Source organism: Stegodyphus dumicola, chromosome 8, assembly GCF_044657685.1.
Source record: "Stegodyphus dumicola isolate Sdum_Otavi_A_Nest chromosome 8, ASM4465768v1".
In the NCBI taxonomy this organism is placed as follows: domain Eukaryota; kingdom Metazoa; phylum Arthropoda; class Arachnida; order Araneae; family Eresidae; genus Stegodyphus; species Stegodyphus dumicola.
Genome location: NC_140775.1, coordinates 56,943,863 through 56,964,429, shown reverse-complemented (window position 1 = coordinate 56,964,429; position 20,567 = coordinate 56,943,863). Strand labels below are relative to the sequence as shown.

Here is a 20,567-nt window from a genome sequence, read left to right as displayed (position 1 = left end):
AATTTTGAAATTTATAAGAAATGATTAAACTGCGGAAATTCCTGAAAAAATACCAAAGGTCCTTGATAGAATTTCACATGACTCTAATAAAAGAACAATTATAGGTTATATTAGGCCATATCCACCTTTATTTAATTCTGTAATCTATAAAAACATATATATACTCTTATTTAAATAAAAATATGATATACATAAGAATTAGTTAAATGATTATATGGTAGAAACAAGTCATATTAACAAATGCAGGTTTTCAATGTCAATTACTAGACAAAAGCTTGATAGTCACTGATTTAAAAATTCATTAGAGCTATACACTATTTCATCTTTAAAAAGCTGACATAAAGATATAAAATTCAGTATAAGCAATTAGTATAACTCATTTGTAAAACACTTTTTGTAATATATAAAAATAACTCTGAATAATGGTATAAAATTGAATGACAACCCAGTGATGTTGTCATTCAATTTTATACCATTTTCTGTATACTACTACCATTCATAACAAATTATTTCGTCTTTCAATTTCTTTAAAAGTGAGGAATCATGAAAAACAAAATAAAGAACAAAAATTAGTTAATATGAATAAGTTTGAATGTGCTTAAATACAAACTCATTCACATTTTAAATGAAATAAAATATCTAAAGAAAAATGTATTCCCTAATATTTTTATTGCTATCTACTTTATTACACTATCACACACTTATAAAAAACACATTAATTAAATTTTTAAAAACTTAGACACTAAATTATAAATATGTGACTCACTATAAATACCTGCTTGATTTAACTTATAGCTACTGCAGATATTTATGCAGTATATAAAATTACAAACATTGTATTTAACAACATACGACCCTAATCACGCAATATAATTAAAATGACTTACCCATTCAACCTTAAAATTTATATGTCCTCCGTTTGCCCTACGATTTAAGTAATTCATCACTGGTTGATTCCATTTTGTGAAATTTAATGTCACATCAGAATCATCTTCAGTTTGTGATTCCACTATGATTTTAGGTTCTTTACGGAAATTCGCATTCTCTTCTAGCGGCTGATTTACTATAACCAAATGACCCGCGCTTTTTCTTGGATTTTTTCGTTTCCGTTTCACTTTCTTGCCGGATAAACTTTCACTTGTCAAATCTTCTGTGGTTTTTGCACCAGCTTTCCTTTTCTCTGAACCCATAATGTAATGATACTGCAAAATTGCAATTAAACTATTCAGAAACAACGCTCTAACAATACTGACACCAGCACTCACGCGTGACCTACTTTCCGTGTGGATAACAAAAATAAGAAGGAAGAAGGAAGCTACTAGGGAGTTGCATAATAACACATTTTTGTTTATCAATTTAGCCGTTGCTACACACGAACGTCCAATCGTTATACAGCCCTTTACATTATAACATAAAAATGCCTCAAGCGAGGTAAAAGTGGATTTGTATGGCCTTGAATGAGGGAAGCGGGAGCTGTCGTCTGCTAGAGAGTGGACCATGTCTCTCTTTCTAGCGCGGAGAACCCCGTGACACACTTTCGTAAGAAGAAAGAAAAAAAAAAGGGAGGAAAGAATTTTTTATAGGTCTTTTTTACTTTCATTTTTATAGCTATCGTTTTTATAGTTTTTGTTAGACATTGATTTTAAAGCTGACTATTCTTAAAAAAATAAGTAATAAGAGAAGTAGATTCAGATATGACCAACAAAACTAATCAGAATGGCATTAAATTAACATTTACACAGTTTTATGTTTTTCAGTTAGCTTATACACGATGAATTAATAACTATTTCTGATGCGATGCATAAACAGTTTAAAATGTATAAATCATACTTTTAAGCAAACTGAATGAGATTTATGTGCTTTAAATTTGTATAACGTTAACGCCAAATAATCTTCCTAGCATAACGCTAAATTCTTCCTGTTAACAAGGCGCATTATTATTTAATTTATCAGATTTAAAGACAGATCGATATTACTTTGCACATGATGAAAAGGAAAAACTCTTCTTTTAGGAATTTTAGTGTAAAGTTTTGTTTACGTAAAAAAGGCAAAATTTGTTTATGAACTATTTACAATGCCTTTAATGCAAAAATTCGGTTGTGAACTGTTCATGACATTTCTGGAAACTATTAGACCAATGCTGAACCTCTAATTTTAATACTGAGAGGGCATCTCACATCCTCTGAAAGAGAACATGGCAATGTAAAATTAAAAATTAAGCAAAAAAGCAGCCTTAGTAGATGGTTTTATAGGTATATATATATGTGTGTGTGTGTGTGTGTGTGTGAAGCCATGATAAAATTCTCTAGAATCCCCCCCCCTCCTTCTGTAGAAGAGGGGCCTGAGTTTGACCACCTTCGAAACAGACAGTTATTCAAAATCTAAGATTTTTGGCTCAATTGCAAATGATTGATTAAACTCGAAAGCAAGTTGTTTGGTGACTAAATTCCTTACCCGGCGACATTTCTATATCGCTTGTCAATTTTTATAATCTATTTTGACCTTATTTGGCGACTTTACTTCAATTTATTCTATAATATTGTGTTCATATTAACTGAACTGGTGATCACAATAAAGCAATTTTTTTTTTTTTTTTTCGTATACAAGCTAGCGGAACTACGGCAAATTGATAAAAATATCTGAATGATAGCATTAACAACGACCGCATAAGCGGCTAAGTACACCAGTTCTTTTTTAATTAGTTACATATGATCAAGAATGTTGTGGTAGCTAAAAAATTAATTTTCACCATTTGGTGAATTTAAATTTTCAATCCGATCTGACCATCATTTTATATCACGAAGACGTTAACTATGAAGAATTAAATCCTTTGACTTAAAATTATGTCTTTCTTAGCAACAGCAGGATATATATATATATATATATATTTGAAATCTACCAAAATTTGGAAAATTCTATTACATTCCGAAAAAACTTCATTTTCTAGATAAATGAAGACTTTCAATCCATCCGAAAGGTAGAGTACGAACTGCGCGAAATTTGATCGAAGATACCCTCCCCCCTCTTATCTATTCCACGAACTGCGTGACGTTTCCCGTCCCCTCTTTCTTTAGCAAGAAGATTGGATGCTTCTAAATTCACACTAATATTATTGCAATATATTGCCGTATTAAGCTTTCTATTTTATTCCATTCCATTTTTATTTTATTTAAAATAACTTTTAAGATTATTTAACTTTCTTACAAATTCCATATTTTAATACTAGAAACGTTTAAATATGTATTCTGTTTTCCAGTTACTCTACCTGATGTACTTTGGCATACATTTAATTTCTAATGCACATTTAATTAATAAATTCATAATTATGAGCATCTGCAAAATTTTCATAATTAACAAAAAAAAAAAAAAAAAAAAAAAAAACATCGAACTCCCTTATATTCATATCTTGCGATTTTCAGTTCCCTTTTAATCCATTCCTTTTTCACATATTATTGCACCGTATTCAAGTTTTATGTATGTAGAATTTATATATTTTGTATAGCATTTATGCCAATTTATGATAATTTTTAGAAAATCTTGCATCATAACTCTAGTTAACAGAAGATGTTTCTAACACCTTGGTAAAGTTTAATCTTCAGCACGCAGCTCATTTTCCAACCTAGTATTTGTAAAATTAATTATTTGAAATTATTTGTTAACAAAGATGATCGCTAAATTACGCTAATAATATTTCTAACTGTTCTAATTTATAATACAACGAGTTCATGTGATTTATAACATTATTCATTTATAATTTTTTCCAGCAGTATTGAAATTAATAGCAGATACTGATAATGTTATACATTTAGATTACAATGATTTAGATTGCTATTGCCTTCTTCACTGATGCTTTTATACTTTATAATATTTCATAATGGCATACAGATAAGTTTAACTCATTCCCCAAACATGTAAATGCATATCTTTTTACAAATCCCTCTGATAAGACAAAATAAGGAAAGAAATTAACTCGGTTTCGGTGATTGATACCTCAGTGAAAAATAAGTGTAATTTTTTCCAAAAGCATAGAGTTTATATGGATATCCATAAATTATGGATTATTTCTTGCCTAATTTTGCCCACCAGCGGCCGGGCGGTAAAGTTGCTGAACACTGGTAGTTCGGTCCGAGGTTCGAATCCCGCGAACGGCCTGGTTGCATGGGTGTTTTCGGCGTTTCCTCATGTGTAACATGTATACGAGCCAGTTTCCGTTAGGAAGTCCTCCACAAAGGCATCCCTCCTCTTAGGCAGATAGCCCTCGAGGCTTTGCCTTAATTAAATAACCTTATCTAATTTTCTTAACATTTTTGTTATTTTTATTCCAGAATTTTCCTTTTACACTGTAGCGTTTAACTTTATGAGTTTCCTATAATCATTTACATTTGTTTATAATTTTACGCGAATTAAAATGATTATCTAACTGCATTAACTTTATGAGTTTCCTATAATCATTTACATTTGTTTATAATTTTACGCGAATTAAAATGATTATCTAACTGCATAAGCGTTGTTGGAAGCTAAACAAGAAAACAAAATTCTATCACTTGCGGTCAACAGTGTTTGGTGTAATAATTGTTATATATTTCCTTTGATAGTCTTACTTATTTTCTTTTATTTATGCATTACTACATAGCTCTTTTCAAAAATATTTTTCTGTGCCCTTTGTCCGCATTTCAGTTTTAAGGAATGCGTTCTCCGTGTAGGGTATATAATGCCTAATAAATTCATGATATGAAAGAGATCTAAATTCGCTTCTCATTTCTACTGTATTTTTTAAATTTCAACCCCTAAGAAATTTTCTCTAGAAATTGTTTTCCATGGTTTAATATTTTATCCTTATTTATTTATTTTATTCATACTTTAACATTTTCTTTAAGTTTATCATGCTAACCTGTTTATAAATATTTTTCTCAATACTTTTGTAATTTAAAATTATTATATTTATTATGATTTTTCCTATTCATTTGTTTGAATATAATGGATTGCAATAATTAACTTACAATTTTTGGGTAACATGAAACACGTCTTAGGAATTCTAATCATGAAATCATTCCATACCTGCGCTTATTAAGTAAATCCCCGATTTTTTCCTTCCTGTTTGCGTAATTCCTGTTTTTTATTTTTTTATGCTGCTTCACACCATTTATTGCAGCGTATATATCTATCTGAATTTCACGAATTACATCTGTAAAGACAAATATATATTAGGATGGGAATGATAAAAATTCGCTCTGAATTTTGAATGAAATGCTTCACATGCATTTGTTGTTCATTCCGATGAAATATCAGTGCAAACCCAAAGTATCCGGGGAAATTTTGCATCCTCATCTAGGTAGTTCTCTATTATGTAATCAGTAAAGCGTGTGATGTTTGCATCCGTGGTTGCTCTGACATCAGATCTTCAACGAAGCTATCTGAAACTTCAGTAACATCAAGAAACGGTAATCCAAATACCAGTCGAAGCCACCGGCCAATTTCTGAATTACCATTCCTATATTGTTGCTGTAATCCGCACTGCTGAAGTTTTCGCCACCAAGCTTGAGTCAAGTGGAATCTAATTCTGTAATAATAGAACATTCAGGCCACATTTTTCTCACAGCTTCATGAACTGCATATTCAAAATCTGCGACCGCAATTTCTGGCTGAAAATTCAAAAGCAATTTAGAACAGAGTTCTTTCAGTTTTTGAAACATAATTTCGTATATTGCCATAGACTTTCCTGGTAGAAAAAAAAAAAAAAAAAAAAAAAATACAAGTGGGATATAATGCCCATTTTCCACTGTATGAAACGTAAACATCTGAAAGAAAAATTTTGGGCAAAATGTGAAAGTGCCATCAACAAAAAAAATTTTTTGGTCACATAAGATACTTAAATTTGAATCTATTGAAAAACAAACTATATTATTTCTATTTTCATTAATCTGAAGAAGATTTTCATGTCGGTAAGATATCAATTCCATTACATCCAATGCAGAATGCACATCAGAAATACATTTTGGAAGTGGAGGTAGAACTTTCCTTCTCTGTCGGTACATATTTCTCCGAATACAGAGGACATCATGGCTGTTAACACTATCTGAATGATGAGCTGCAACACTAGTCAGTTCTTTCCTGATTAATTTCTGAGGTTCTTTCAGATGTATCTTCCGTTGCTTTCTTTTTAACACCGTTTGAAACAATTTGTCTGGAAATAGTCTTGCAACGCTCATGATTGTGACACAAATAAGATTTTGATAACAGGTTATTTGTCTTATCAAGATAAAGTGTTGCTTTTCATTTTTTACTTCATTTTTTACGCCGTTTTGGGTACTCTGCTTTGTCATATTCCTTATAAAATTTATGACCTGAAAAAAGAAGTAGAATTTTTTCTCTCTGACTGCGAATAAACTCCATCATAGGTGAATATGCTTAAATAACGCCAATTTTATTCAAGCTTGAATTTATAACAGAAGCAAACATATTTTTCACTAAGATGTTTTTTCTTTGCACGAAAGTCAAAGATTCATTCGGAACTGATTGAAAATTTAGCTATTTAAGGAATATAAACTGACTTCTGGTTGTGGGAGTGAAAAAAGTTAGAGGCAATAGTTGTGCTCATGAAGAATGCCTTCTAGCCCCTGTTACAAAGATAAATTTATTGCCTGCAAGAGTATTACGAAACCTTCTGCAAATCGTCTGAAAATTTCTTTTGCGTTACAGAGCAATTAACAAAAGTAAATCTAAAGCGATGTATAAAAGAAATTTAACAAACAAAAAAAGAAACGGTTTTTCACAGACAATTCGGTGTTTCTCATCCGATTAATTCAGTTCTCACTTCCCGACAAGGCAAAAATACATAAAAACTCAAAATACTTGTATAAAAAATTACGAAGTAAATCTTAAACACTTATTACCTCGAATAAATTCCAGAAGGGATTAAGCATGACTTAATTCGCAATAATAATAGAAGAAGACGTTATCTTTGTTATTGCCGAAGCTTAGTTTCTCTAGATTGGCAACAAATCCACTATTCTGCTAAATTTAAACTGTAAACAAATATGGCTGCTAGGGTAAAAATAATTAGGCTTAGCCTCACTTTTAAATTGTTGATAAAATATTGCATGCAGATTTAATAGAGGCATAATAACCTTAACCGGAAGATAAGAACAACATAATTCAATCATTTTCTAAAGCAAAAAAATGCGCAATTAACAACATATAAGAATTAAAAAACTGAGCTCAATGAGCCGAGTAACAGAGTGAGTATATATAATGTATATATATATTCATGTAATTTTGGTGCGGCCAATTGCAACCAAAAACAGGGAGCTGCATATCTACATGTTATAGCAGTCCTGTATACAGAATTTCAGCGTTCTGAGGCTACTCGTTTTTGAGTTATGAGAGATTCATACACACATACGTACGTACATACAAAGACATCATGGAAAACTCTCTTCTGAATCCATTTTAAATCAATTTTATAATTCGTTTGGGGAAATAGAGTCCTATATTCTGTCCTTACGTACAGATGCCACGCAAAAACATCGTTAAATTGCATTCGATAGCGGTCAAAATGAATATTTTCGTTGAAATATAGTAACCACAATTTTTCGTGATTACAATACTTCATTTACAAGGAATTAAAAAAGTATAAATTAAAACGATTCGCTAATGTTATTCAGATATTTCCAAGTATATTACACAAACTTTTGTATTAAAATTTTAAATTTTTGGTTAAAAAATAAGCTTTTATTTATTGAGAGGCCTGATTGATTATATTAACTTGCAGTACTGCTTGTCTAATTCTTTCTTCTAAATAAATTTTAGAAAAAACTTCTTATAGTAATTTAAATTTATTCAAAATTTATACGTCAGAGTTCCAAACGCATACTAATGTTGTTAAAATAGATATGATGCTAAGCTTTTTTTAATTGTTTTTTAACTATCAATTTCTACAAACATTTACATGATTACTTTAATTAACAAAAAAATTTCTAGCACACTTTGATACGGAATAATGTTTTGCACGCCAATGAGCTATACTAAATTTTCCAGTCTAGTTCAGACATCATGTCTATTATTGATGTCATTTATAAAAAATATAATTGGTATGCTTTATCATTATTTAATTTATGATATTATTATAATACTCCTTGCTCTAATATTGTAATTAATGAAACATGTTTGTAACGCTAATATGTATGTTTACTAATACCTTTTATTTTCTTGTTAGCTCTCGCATTTATTACTGTTATTCAAGTAATTAGCCTGCTTGTTAAATATTCTTTACTTGTTCTTGGGATAGTGATGTGTAATTCTATTTCATTATTTTTATTTTCCTCTTGGCTATAATTGGCTTCGAAAAGTAAAATTATAACCCTCTAGGCAACGAGGGGAAGAAATTTTTATTCGCGCAGTTGGAGTACATCCTCCGAAAGCACAGTACATTAATGGAGATTTCGTCAGCCAGATTTCCTGTCGAAATTCTGCATAATTAATTTTCGTTGTTAGCAAAGATATTAGAGGAAAATTCATCTCTAAGCAAGTAAAAAATAAGTCTTGCAGTCTAAAAACGTTCAATTACAATCTACTAGCTCAAAACAGTTTATCATTGAAAAGTTTCATAAATTAAAATAATAGTTAAATAGGAAAAATCATTCAAATATTTTTCTTCCACTCTTAAATAAATATAATATATATTATTGGTAAATCATGAAACTAAATTGTCGGATAAAATTTTAATTCAAATTAAAAAAGAGTTTCAAAAGCTCCAGCGATTCTTTTTTAAGGTTTTACTTTTTTGTACGAAGAGAAGCATTGCATTGTGTTGGCAAGAGAGTAATTTCGGTTTGCTGAAACAGATTAGCGTTATGTTCGTTTAATTATTCTGTCAATCTTACTTTTTTTTTTTTTTTTTTCTTTTTTTTTTTCTTTTGAGATTTGGTAGATGACACGTTTCGGCTGCTATAGAAACAAATTCCTTGTATTTTTGTTAACTGTTAGTTTATAGTCAGTTTTTAACCCTGGGTGCAAAAATTTGCGACTTATTTTACTTTTGATTTTCATAAAAGCAAAAGCATCACAGAGAGATAGTCAAGTTTATGGTATCGATTGTTTAACAGAACGCATGTGTCAGAATTGGTTTTAAAAAATTTCTTTCTGGAAATTTTTCACTTGATGACTGACCGTTTGAGGTTCATGATGACAAAAATTAAGCTATAATTCAATCGAATCGTAATATAACTGTGCGAGAGATCGCAAAAAAGTTCAGTGCATTACATAACAATTAAAAATTACGTAAGATGTCTCGATCTCGGTAAGAAGCTCAATATTTGGGTTCCGTATGAATTAAAAGAAATTCACACAACACAACGAATCAATACTTGTGATACGCTTTACAAACGTAATGCATTCGACCCCTTTTTTGAAACGAATTATCATTTGAGATAAAAAATGGATTGTATGCAATAACATTAATCTGAAAAGATCATGATCCAAGCATGATGAATCAACCAAATCATATCGAAAGCTAAATTATATCAGATAAAGATCATGCTATCCATTTTGCGGGATTATAAAGGTGCTATGAATTCTGAGCTGCTTCCAAGCAACCAAGCGAAGAACTTAGATGTTTACTGATAACAACTTATGAAACTGGAAGAAGCAATCAAAGAGAAAATGCCAAATTTGCCAAATCGCAAAGGAATCGTGCCTCACCAGGACAATGTGAGGCCTCATACGTCTTTAACAATATGGATGAAATTACTGGAGCTTGGTTGGAAAGGATCGTTACATTCCCCATATAGCCCCGACCTTGCAGCATCGGATTATCATTTATTTCAAAGTTTACAAAATTTCTTAAATGGTAAAAATGTCAGTAATAATAATAACCTCAATCACACTTGGCTAAGTTTTTTTTATGACAAAGATCAAAAGTTCTGTGAGCGGGAATCATAAAGTTACCGAAAAGATGGCAAAAGGTCCTCAAACAGAATGGAATATATTTGGCGATGAAAGCTTACTTTTTGTACAGGAAAAAAAAAAAAAAAAAAAAAAAAAAAAACCCGAAACAGAGTTTTATTTTACACTAAAAAAACGAAATTATTTTCTTGCCAACAGCGAAAGATTTCGGGTATTGAATTTCCACAGAAATACCGATTTTGATCGTTCCTGAATCTATTTTGACTAATAGGTACTCTTCTGTTCTTGGGACTGGATTCAGAAATATATGTATTTATGTGCGTATATATGTTTGTGTATACATACCTACATATGTACATGTACACAAGAACACATACATCCATACATTTCAGAATCCGGCCCTGATAACAGAAAAGTACTGACTAGTTTTTTGCGAGACGCCTGTACGAACGGACAGAATAAAGGACTCTTTTTACGAAAATGTGTTGTAAAATGTATTTAAAATGCATTTTTTCCGTGGCATTTGTACATATGTACACTGCGAAGGGAAAAAAAAAAAAAAAAAGAGGGGGAACAGTTCTAGATCTCCCGTTCTACTGGGCCCAATCGACAAAATTCAAACTCCGTTTTTCATGTCCCGAAAACGCGACTTAGGATACAATATATTAGATTTATATATAGCATCGTTCTAACTTAGGTATTTTGACATAAAATCGGACTTTTTCTGAAATAACCTACCAGTTTTTTTTCCATATTTCGATTCTATGACACAAATTATGCCTAGATATTAAATTTTGTAAAATATGGTACGAAATTTAAGGAATAATTTAAAAATTTATCTTGGCGCAATTTTTTCAGTTTGCGCAAAGAATGCACTTGGCGAACTTTTTAATATATGGTAACCAATTTTCTTTTTCCTTCCATTATGCCGAAGCGTAAAAAAAGGCACCTCGTTTCTATCTTTTTACATTGTGCATGAGCGGAAAAAGAGCCACATCATTCCTACTTTCAAATAATTTTAGCAAAGTGTCTAAACCACATTTGGATGTTTTATCGCTTTCAACAAATATGCCAAATTTTAAAACACGCCAATATATAAATTCACATATATCTTCGAAAATTTTGAATAAAAAACTGTAATTTTTTGCAGGTATGCTTAGAAATACGTCTACTTTAAAATGATGGTAAAAATTTTATAGTTTATAATTCAATTTTTTTTGAAAAATTTATAAAAATTATTTAAAAATACAAATTTAAAAAATAAATCATAAAAAATGGGTGAATTTTATTTAGATTGAACCTTAATTTCGAAATGTGAAAGGAAGAATCAAATAAGTTTAATAAAAAAGAGAGATTAATAAATATACACCAAACTCAGTTAACATTGAGGAGTTAAAATTTTGAGAGCTAATTTTTTAAAAACTACTCTTGCGATTTTTACAAAATTGGTAGTTTGGCGTAATTTGAGTCGTAGAATGGAAATATGGAAAAAATTGGTATGTCATTTAAAAAAAAGTTCGATTTTGTGTCAAAATACCTATATTAGAACAATGCTATATATAAATCTAATACATATTCTAAAACGCGCTTTCGAAACATGAAAAACGCAAGTTAAATTTTGTCGATCCGCCCAGTAGAACGGGAAATATAGAACTGTACCCCTTTTTTTTGCGCAGTTTACATATTGTTGCGTACGTACAGGTTCGTTATAGATTGAATGTACACAGGTCAAATGATAGGCTGATAAATATTCTTTTATAAAAAGGAACACTTCAGAATTCTGGAACTTTCCACAAAAATACTTCTATAAATCTTCATAGTATCACAGAGTAGAATCAGTAGTGACACTTCAAACTACTAAGAATGTTAGACACAACTCGGTGCAAAGCGCAGCTAAAGAGCGAAGCTACACTGGAGATAGTATTCAGAACTCACGCTGAGCTTAATAGCTAACAACAACTGACAGCAGATGCTCTTTCCGGCCGCAGAGATATTTCTAATACTTTTTATTTCTCGAAATTACTGGAAGGCGATATCAGGGTCTAATTAAGGTTACAGGTAATATAGTGATCAATTACCTTCAATTACAATACCTATCAGGTAATACACGGACCGGATCAGAATGTCGTCAAAATGTTCGCCAAGTTTGGCGACTTTCCGCGATTTCTCACCAAATTTAGAGACAAAAAGTAATTGCCAAAACCGTTGCCAGCTTGATATCTTGCCAGATTACCGAGATACCCACTTATTCAATGTTAAATAGACTTTCCCTGCATTCTTACTTTTCCGGCATGGCTTGTCTCTCTAGATTTTTCATGTTACATTACACAGAAAAATACAATTTCACTAAAATAATCTAGCCATGTACAAAAGTCGTAACAATATTGTTACGAATTTGGTATTTAAAAAGGTAATGTTAGTTCAATTACAAATTAAATGGTTTTATTTCTCGCGCAGTGCAGCGCGTGACGAATATTAAAAGAAAGCTAAGCCGGAAAATTGAAAATACGAGAGCGCGTGCATTAAATAAATAAATATCTCTTTCTGATTTCGAGAAAGTACTGGAAAATTCTAGCGCGTGATTTTAAAATCTTATAAAAGGAGGAAAACATCTCAGTTTGTAGTAGTTGCTTAGTTTGTTGTTGTTTAGAAAACTACTGTTGTTGATTGTAGCGAATTCGCAGATTAGCGTTCTTTAGCTGTTTTGAATTACGTTCTATTGGATATTTGAGTAGTTAAAAGATAACTACTGTGAGATATTGTAATACTGCATGATAATTTGAGAAAATTTAAGCATTTCTGTTGTGATAATAATAAATTTTTGTTCATTTTTTTTCATCGGACTTGTGCATTCATTTCATAACGAACCCGTACGCACGCAACAATTTTTGGTGTCAGGAGTGGGGTTTGAATGCCAATAACAAGAGCGATGGAAGAACAATTCAGGCAAATGATGACTGCATTTGCTGCTTTCCAAGAAAAGATGGAAGGGGCCGTCAAATCCGTTAAGGAAGAAATGAAATTGGGCCAGGAATCCGTTAAGGAAGAAATGAAATTGGGCCAGGAATCCGTTAAGGACGAAATGAAAGCCGTTCAAGCTGGTCAAGAAAAGATTGAAGCATGTCAAGAAGAAATGAAAAGAGAAATTACCTGCATAATAGAAAATAAATTTGAAGCTATGGAAGGCAGAATTGACACAGTTGAAAATAAAGTTGGACAAATTGAAGAAAAAATTTCTTTCGTAAAAGATCAAATTGAAGAAAGAGTTTCTTCGGTGAAAGAAGAAATAGAAAAAAAAGTTTATTCTGTAAAAGAACATATAGAAGGGAGAGTTTCGGCTGTGGAGGAACGAATTGAAGGAAGAGTTTGTGCCGTCCAACACCAAGTCGAACAACAAATTGATGAGAGAGTTTCTGCAGTTGCCAAAGAAATGGAAACGTTAAAGAAATTCGTAGCGACGGCAGGGAGCAAGAATGATGATTTTAAATTCTTACCGATGCCTGCTCGTCCATTTCTGAAGCTATCCACATATGATGGGAAGACATCCTGGCAAGTGTACAAGACCCAGTTTTCTATCGTTGCGGATGCGAATGGATGGGATTCCCAAGCTAAGGCCTGTCATCTCGCCGCTTCTTTAAGAGCCGACGCAGCGGATATCCTTCAGACTCTTCCCGAAAACAAAAGGTTAGATTTCGAAGCTCTGTCCGGCGCTTTGGAGCTGCGCTTTGGCGAGAAATGTTTAAAAGACTACAGCAGGCTTCAATTAAAATCCCGTCAACAGAAGCCCACTGAATCACTTCAGGAGCTCGCCACGGATGTTGAAAGGCTGTCACATCACGCCTTTTCGGAGTGCCCGACAGAAACAAGGGAAATCCTGTCCCTGCAATATTTCATCGATGGCATCCGGGATACTGAAATACAAAAAGCTCTACGAATGGCGGATGTAAAAGATTTAAAAAGCGCTCTAGTGTACGCCATGAAGTTCGAGGCAGCCCAGGAAGCAACTAATAGAGATCGCTACCCAGTTAGAACTGTGCGAGTCCATGAGCCAGTGGATCAACTGATGGCTCGTTTAGATGATTTAGCCAGACAAGTGGAAGCTTTGATACGAAGTAGGAGCGAGAAGAAAGTGGCTCCAAGATGTTGGAGATGTGGTAGTGAAGGTCACCTAAGACGGAGTTGCAGAACGCCCCAGGGTACGGAATATAAAGCAGATGATTTTACCAGACAAGTCAGTGGCTTGAAACGGAACAGAAGTGAAAAGAAACTAGTTCTAAAGTGCTGGAACTGCGGAGTTGAAGGCCGCATACGAAGAAACTGCAAAACATCCCGAGGTACGGAAAATAAGACCATTTCCCAGCAACGACGCAGTAAACAAATCAGTGACCATATCGAGGAACGGAGGTTGCCAGATAATGAAAAACCTTGTTTTAAAGCGCTTAAAATTTATACAGTGAGTGGCAACAGTAACGGAATGTCCATTAATGGGAATATCGATGGAGTTCCTTGCGATATGATCATTGACACAGGAGCTAATGTTACCATCATTAGGAAAGACTTAGCTGAACAGTTTAAAGATAAACTTATTTGGACGCCATCCTGTGTTACCCTTCAGACTGCGTCTGGTGATAAGATCGACATAACTGGGAAGTTAAACGTAAACATCACGTTTGGAAGTGCCGCCTACCATCACACGGCTTATGTGGCGGATATCACAGATCCATGCATACTCGGATTGGACTTTTTAAGGAAATACAATTTTTCCTTAGACTTCAAAAACAACAAACTGCTTTCAGCATCTGGTGACATGACTATCCATCCTCAGAAGAGATCCTCACTTGGAAATGCCGACGCCTTGTCCGAAAGACCCAGCTCGGGAAGCCGCCGAAATCATACTAGGGTCGAAAAGAAATGTAAGACTACCAGCTATTCTCCATCCCAGATGCCTGAGGAACACATCCAAGATGTCCAGGCCCGTTTTGAAGTGATGCCCCGTTTCGCACGAAAGCGAGTGAACTTGGCGACGGAGAAAGTGAAGACCAGATACAACACGAGAGCTACTGGACATAGATCCAACAAAGGAGACAAGGTGAGGTTGTGGAACCCGATTCAACGAAAAGGACTCAGTCCTAAATTACAGTCACCTTCGGATGGTCCATATACAGTCCTGAAGAGACTGAATGACGTCATGATTCGTAAGTCTTCGAACTCTAAACCTAAAGTCGTTCATTACGACAGGTTAGCTCATTGTTATGGCCATACTACATAATGTAAATAATTGTAAATAGTGTAAGACCATGGTCCTTTATGTTTTTAAATGTGTATTTGATTTGATTTGTATTTACTATTTGTTTTGTATTTAGTATTTGATAGCATTTGATTTGTTTAAGTTAGTTATTGCATTTATTATTCATGTTGTTTGATATTGTGATGTAATGTTTATGCAACAGTTGTAAGTTTAGCTTCCTGTCCAGGGATTGTACTGCCCGGGACGTGCAGTCCTTGGGAAGGGGGCAGTGTTACGAATTTGGTATTTAAAAAGCTAATGTTAGTTCAGTTACAAATTAAATGGTTTTATTTCTCGCGCAGTGCAGCGCGTGACGAATATTAAAAGAAAGCTAAGCCGGAAAATTGAAAATACGAGAGGGCGTGCATTAAATAAATAAATATCTCTTTCTGATTTCGAGAAAGTACTGGAAAATTCTAGCGCGTGATTTTAAAATCTTATAAAAGGAGGAAAACATCTCAGTTTGTAGTAGTTGCTTAGTTTGTTGTTGTTTAGAAAACTACTGTTGTTGATTGTAGCGAATTCGCAGATTAGCGTTCTTTAGCTGTTTTGAATTACGTTCTATTGGATATTTGAGTAGTTAAAAGATAACTACTGTGAGATATTGTAATACTGCATGATAATTTGAGAAAATTTAAGCATTTCTGTTGTGATAATAATAAATTTTTGTTCATTTTTTTTCATCGGACTTGTGCATTCATTTCATAACGAACCCGTACGCACGCAACAATATATATCAGGTAACTTAAAACACGATGAACCGTATAACTTAAAAATTTTGTATATGGGACTGCTATGGCATCTAGTTGGCCACCTTTCCTTTTTTTTGCAATCGGCAATACCGAACGTGTACCCTCCCTTCATTTTTGCAATCATTAGTTTAGTCACATACTTCCAAGTGTTTTAAATGACGAAAATATTGCTGTTTTGGAAATGTCAAATTTAAAAAAAATTCGTTTTCGACAATTAATGAAATTTAATCTTTAATGCGGTCTCACGGCCCCTATATTTATATTTGGGAATGTTTTATACTCGTTATAAAAAACTAAAATAAAGAAGTTTAACTCCCGTACGGAAGAATTGACTTGGCTATATAATTTCAAAGTTTGCAGTTCTTGAAGAATTCGTTAATTTAGTTAGAACCATTCCAGGAAATTAAGTTAGAATAATTCGAGAAATTTAAATGAAGTACAGCAAAAATTGTGTATAATTTATTATTCCGTACAAGAAAGTCCTATGGTGTTCACGTCAGATATTTTAATTTATAACCGAGCTGTTACATTTTTAACTGTGCGAATTTCTGGTCCTTTCAAAATAGAAATTGTTTAGTTATGCTACAGAAAATGGCCAAGAAGCATGTCTTTTCTGAATGGCCATACCTAAATCATAATATTGATAAATATACAGCTTTGGTTTCTTCCTCTGAGGGATATTTGCTGCAAGCCACACGCGCAAGCGATCTGATGAAAAAGTATACAGCTACGTTTTCACAAATTAGGTCTTTTTCATTAAATAAGAACAAGAGTTTGTAGACGGAAATAGCAACAACGCGCAAACATGGCGCTGAGGAGAATCATAGAAATTTTTGTTCCCTTCCTGTTGGAACTACAGTTTGAACAATTACATTATAATGTACGACTAGACCACTTCCATTAAGCAATTACAGTCTGTTACTTTAAAATAATATTTTAAAGGTCATTTTCGGCTGCCTGATTTCCCTCGTAACTACGGGAACGACAGCTAAGGCAGATGACTCGAGATGGTTTTTCCTCCACTCTATTTTCGTTTAACATGTTTCTTTTCATGAAAAGCATGTGAATGAAGCATCTGACTTGAATTAGTCTCATAGACGTAAAGAAAATAAATGATATGAGGTAATAACGACACATGTTGCGATCACAAATGGGGCATGGCAACGGCTTCGATGTGCCTATTTTAAAGTAACAGACTATAGTGTAGTTGGAACCCCATGTTAATTAAGCTTGTTAGTAATTCAAAGCGAAATATACTTTTTGTGCCTCCGAAAATCGGTGACTTATACTGCCTATATTGCCGATACTTGGAGTCGACCCCTTTGTATTATATTAGATTCTGTATGTTGAATTTATAGGAATTAATTCACAGATTATTAGGCCTTTCGAAATTGTTTAGATTAAAACTATTTCAAGTGTTAAACTGGAAGATCAGATGGTATTTTTTTATTTTTCTGACTACTTTAAACAGTTTAAAATTTTTTAGAAACTCTTTGTCAATTGTTGGGAAATTGTTTTTCCCCTAGCGACTGCGCACTGCTGAAAATACGTAAAGTTCAACGTAGTCCCGCGCCAGAAGCTAAGGAATTTGTGAAGACAGTGTCTTCCCCATACAGCTACGTTATATCCGGTGTGTGTGTCGTACCTGGTTATCGATGTGGCCAGTAGCCGTGAATCTCCCCTAGCGTGGTGCGACGATCCTGACGTGTGAAATAGCTGTCGAAAGACTAGAATAGGAAAAGAATCTAGCAGAGTCCCTTGGTTAGCATTTATATGAAATATCGTATGGCATTTTTGCAGCCAACATACCAGTCAAGTTAATCATCTGTTATCCGTCTTCCATCTTCTTCATGTTATAGATTATCTTCACATGTCATAGGTTGACATCGGTTTTGTTAAACCCAAGGAAAGCACCCATTAAAAATTTAATTTTAACTTACAGCAAGCATGTCCCTTTAGTAGGTTTAGTAGGAAACTAAGTTTCATACTATGCCAAAACTATCAACAACCCCAAAATTAAAATTTAACAATAATAAATTGTTTTTTTGAGATCATATTTTAATCTGATGTTTTCAGATTGCAATTCGTTTATTTATTCACATTTTTTTTTTTTTTTTTTTTTTTTTTTTTTTTTTTTGTAGGTGAGGTGTATAATGAAATAAAAAGGATATGAAAAATTTGAGTAAAATTTAAAAAAGAAATACAATGAATTCTGTCTAAGATGACAGTTTCGGACAGTTCTGGTCATCTGTAGAGGTGGTCGTCTTACAGAAGTTGCAATCAACGATGACTGTTTTTGATTTGCATAATGCATTTACCTTTCTCAAGGCTTTTGAAGTTTATTAAAGAAAAATATTGAATCAGAAACTGTGGGTATGCCGGTATATTAATAACTTTATAATCTGATGTAGACATCACATGACTTCCTTCTATAGCCTATTAAATTATACACATTTTTTGCTGCATTTCATTTAAACTTATTTCCTAGAATTTCATTAGCAATACATTTCTTATTCAATTAATTCAGCTCTCACTTCGCAGCAAAGCAAAAACACTTAAAAACTCAGAACATCTTCATTAAAAATTGCAAAATACATAAAAACATAAAACAGCAAATACAGCTTAAAAAAACAATATTTACAATTAAAATTAGTCTCTATGCAAAAACAAGCAATTTGTCATGCGGGCAAGAACGCAGATTTTTTGATGCATAAAGCTGAAAGTTTAGAGCGGTTGAAACGGATAATTTCGTTGAAGTATGCTATCCGAAATTTTTCGCGATTACAATACTTCTTTTACTTCACTCAAGGAAGTAAAAAGGAAGAATGAATTACAAAGATAAGCATCGATAACTCCAGAAAAATAAATGAATTGAATATATAAATAATATTTCTTTAACCCTAGTTTTCTTAAATACCTTAAACGAATAATATTTTTAAATACAGAAGAGAGATAGAAAAAGTTAAAAAACAAAAACAAAGTTAAATAAATTTTACGTTGTAACTTTTGCTTAATAATTTCAAAAGTACTAGTTATTACAATGTTCATCTATTGAAATGAAACAAACCGCCATCAATTATTTGCAGGAACTTTTAGGCGCAATCCTAAACTTAAGTTAAAAAATACAGTTAAAAATTAGCAGTTTTAATTTTTGCTTTGCAAACGTTTTTATCAAAGGTTAGCAGTTGAAGATTTATGAAACTATTATTTATTTAAAAGACATGCATAGATGCATTGAACTGACAACTTCAAAATTAATGCAAAAAATTGCAGTAGAAACCAAAATAAAAATAAACTGCTTCTGACATAAAATTAACATTAATGTGTTATAAATACTAGCTGCTCAGACAAAAAAAAAGGGGGGGTAAGACTAACATAAACAGTATGGAGTTTTAAAATGTTCCATTATTTGAAGAAAGCTGTTTCGTACGAAAGAAAGTTGTTATGATCTGAAGCGAATTTAGGTGATAATTTGTATGCCGTTATGTGCTTTTGTGTGTTTTATCGTACAAAGAAGTGAGCAAACAACACCTGCTGCTTTATTAACTGCTTTGTTCCAGAAAAATAATTTTGCTTCTTCTCTATAAGGTTTGGTTTGGTTTGTGTAATTATGGCAAAGCCTCGAGGGCTATCTGCCTAAGGTGAGGGATGTCTTCGTGGAGGACTTTCTAAGGGAAACTGGCTCGTATGCACGTTACACATGGGGAAAACCACGAAAACGCCCATGCAGCCAGCCCGTTCGAGGGATTCGAACCTCGGACCGAGCTACCAGTGTTCAGCGACTTTACCGCTCTGCCGCTGGTGGGCTCTTCTCTATAAGAATTGGAAATGTAACATAATGATTTATGTAGGACATAAAATATTTCAGTCTGATAACGAAATTAGATATTTTGAATATCAGATTTGCCATACAGCCATATTTGAGAATCTTGGTCGGGTTGTGAGTGGTCATCTTAGAGGATATACTAATTATCAACATTAGTTCTTATTTACGCTCTCAGAAGTATTAGTCATTTTCAGAAGCGGTCGTCTACAGGAGGTTAAGTTAGGTTACTTCAATGTGGCAAACTACACGAGGGCTGCCTGCTTAGAGGAAGGAAGGTCTTCGTGGAGTATTTTCCAAGGGGAACTAACTGAAAATATGTTACACATGGTTATGGTTTTAGTCACGAAATCACCAAACATTCATTACCCTCAACTTTCAAGGAAATTATTTCATAGTTACTTTCAATTTTCACCGGTAGATGGGGCCAGTAGTTGGACTTCCTGCCTGAGCACAGGCTTCTCTTTAGTCATTTGCCCTACTACAGATAAAAAAGAAGGTTCTATATTTAAACGATCAAAATTAGTCCTGCAACTGTATGCAATATTATGCTGATTCTTGTTACCTTAGCACCTCCAATAATCGTTATTCGAAGTATTATTTTAACTAGACACAAAATATTCAATTACGTTCTTTCAAAAAAAATTTTTAGCAACAAATCATTTGTTACATCGTCATAATCACGCCGCTAGGCTTTTTTGCCGCCAAGCCCAATCTCTAAGAAAAAAAAAAAACCATGTGTGCCTTCTTAATACGAAACATTTTGTACAAACATACAAACTTCTTAATACGAAACATACGA

General features: G+C 33.0%; 1 protein-coding gene and 1 long non-coding RNA gene across 2 annotated transcripts in view; one reads left to right on the top strand and one right to left on the bottom strand.

Moving 5' to 3' along the window:
• LOC118197059 (DNA damage-binding protein 2-like) overlaps positions 1–1,419 on the bottom strand; it is a 60,092-nt gene extending 58,673 nt beyond the window's left edge. Inside the window, exon 1 of the mRNA XM_085821874.1 lies at positions 888–1,419. Within this exon, the coding sequence (XP_085678000.1) occupies positions 888–1,190 (303 nt within the window). The 5' untranslated portion in view covers positions 1,191–1,419. The remainder of the gene's footprint in view (positions 1–887) is intronic.
• An 8-nt stretch (positions 1,420–1,427) lies between these two features.
• LOC146995855 (uncharacterized) lies at positions 1,428–18,398 on the top strand. The gene is made up of 2 exons (XR_015042581.1): positions 1,428–1,583; positions 18,084–18,398. It is a non-coding gene; the product is annotated as an uncharacterized LOC146995855 (long non-coding RNA).
• Positions 18,399–20,567: the final 2,169 nt, after the last annotated feature.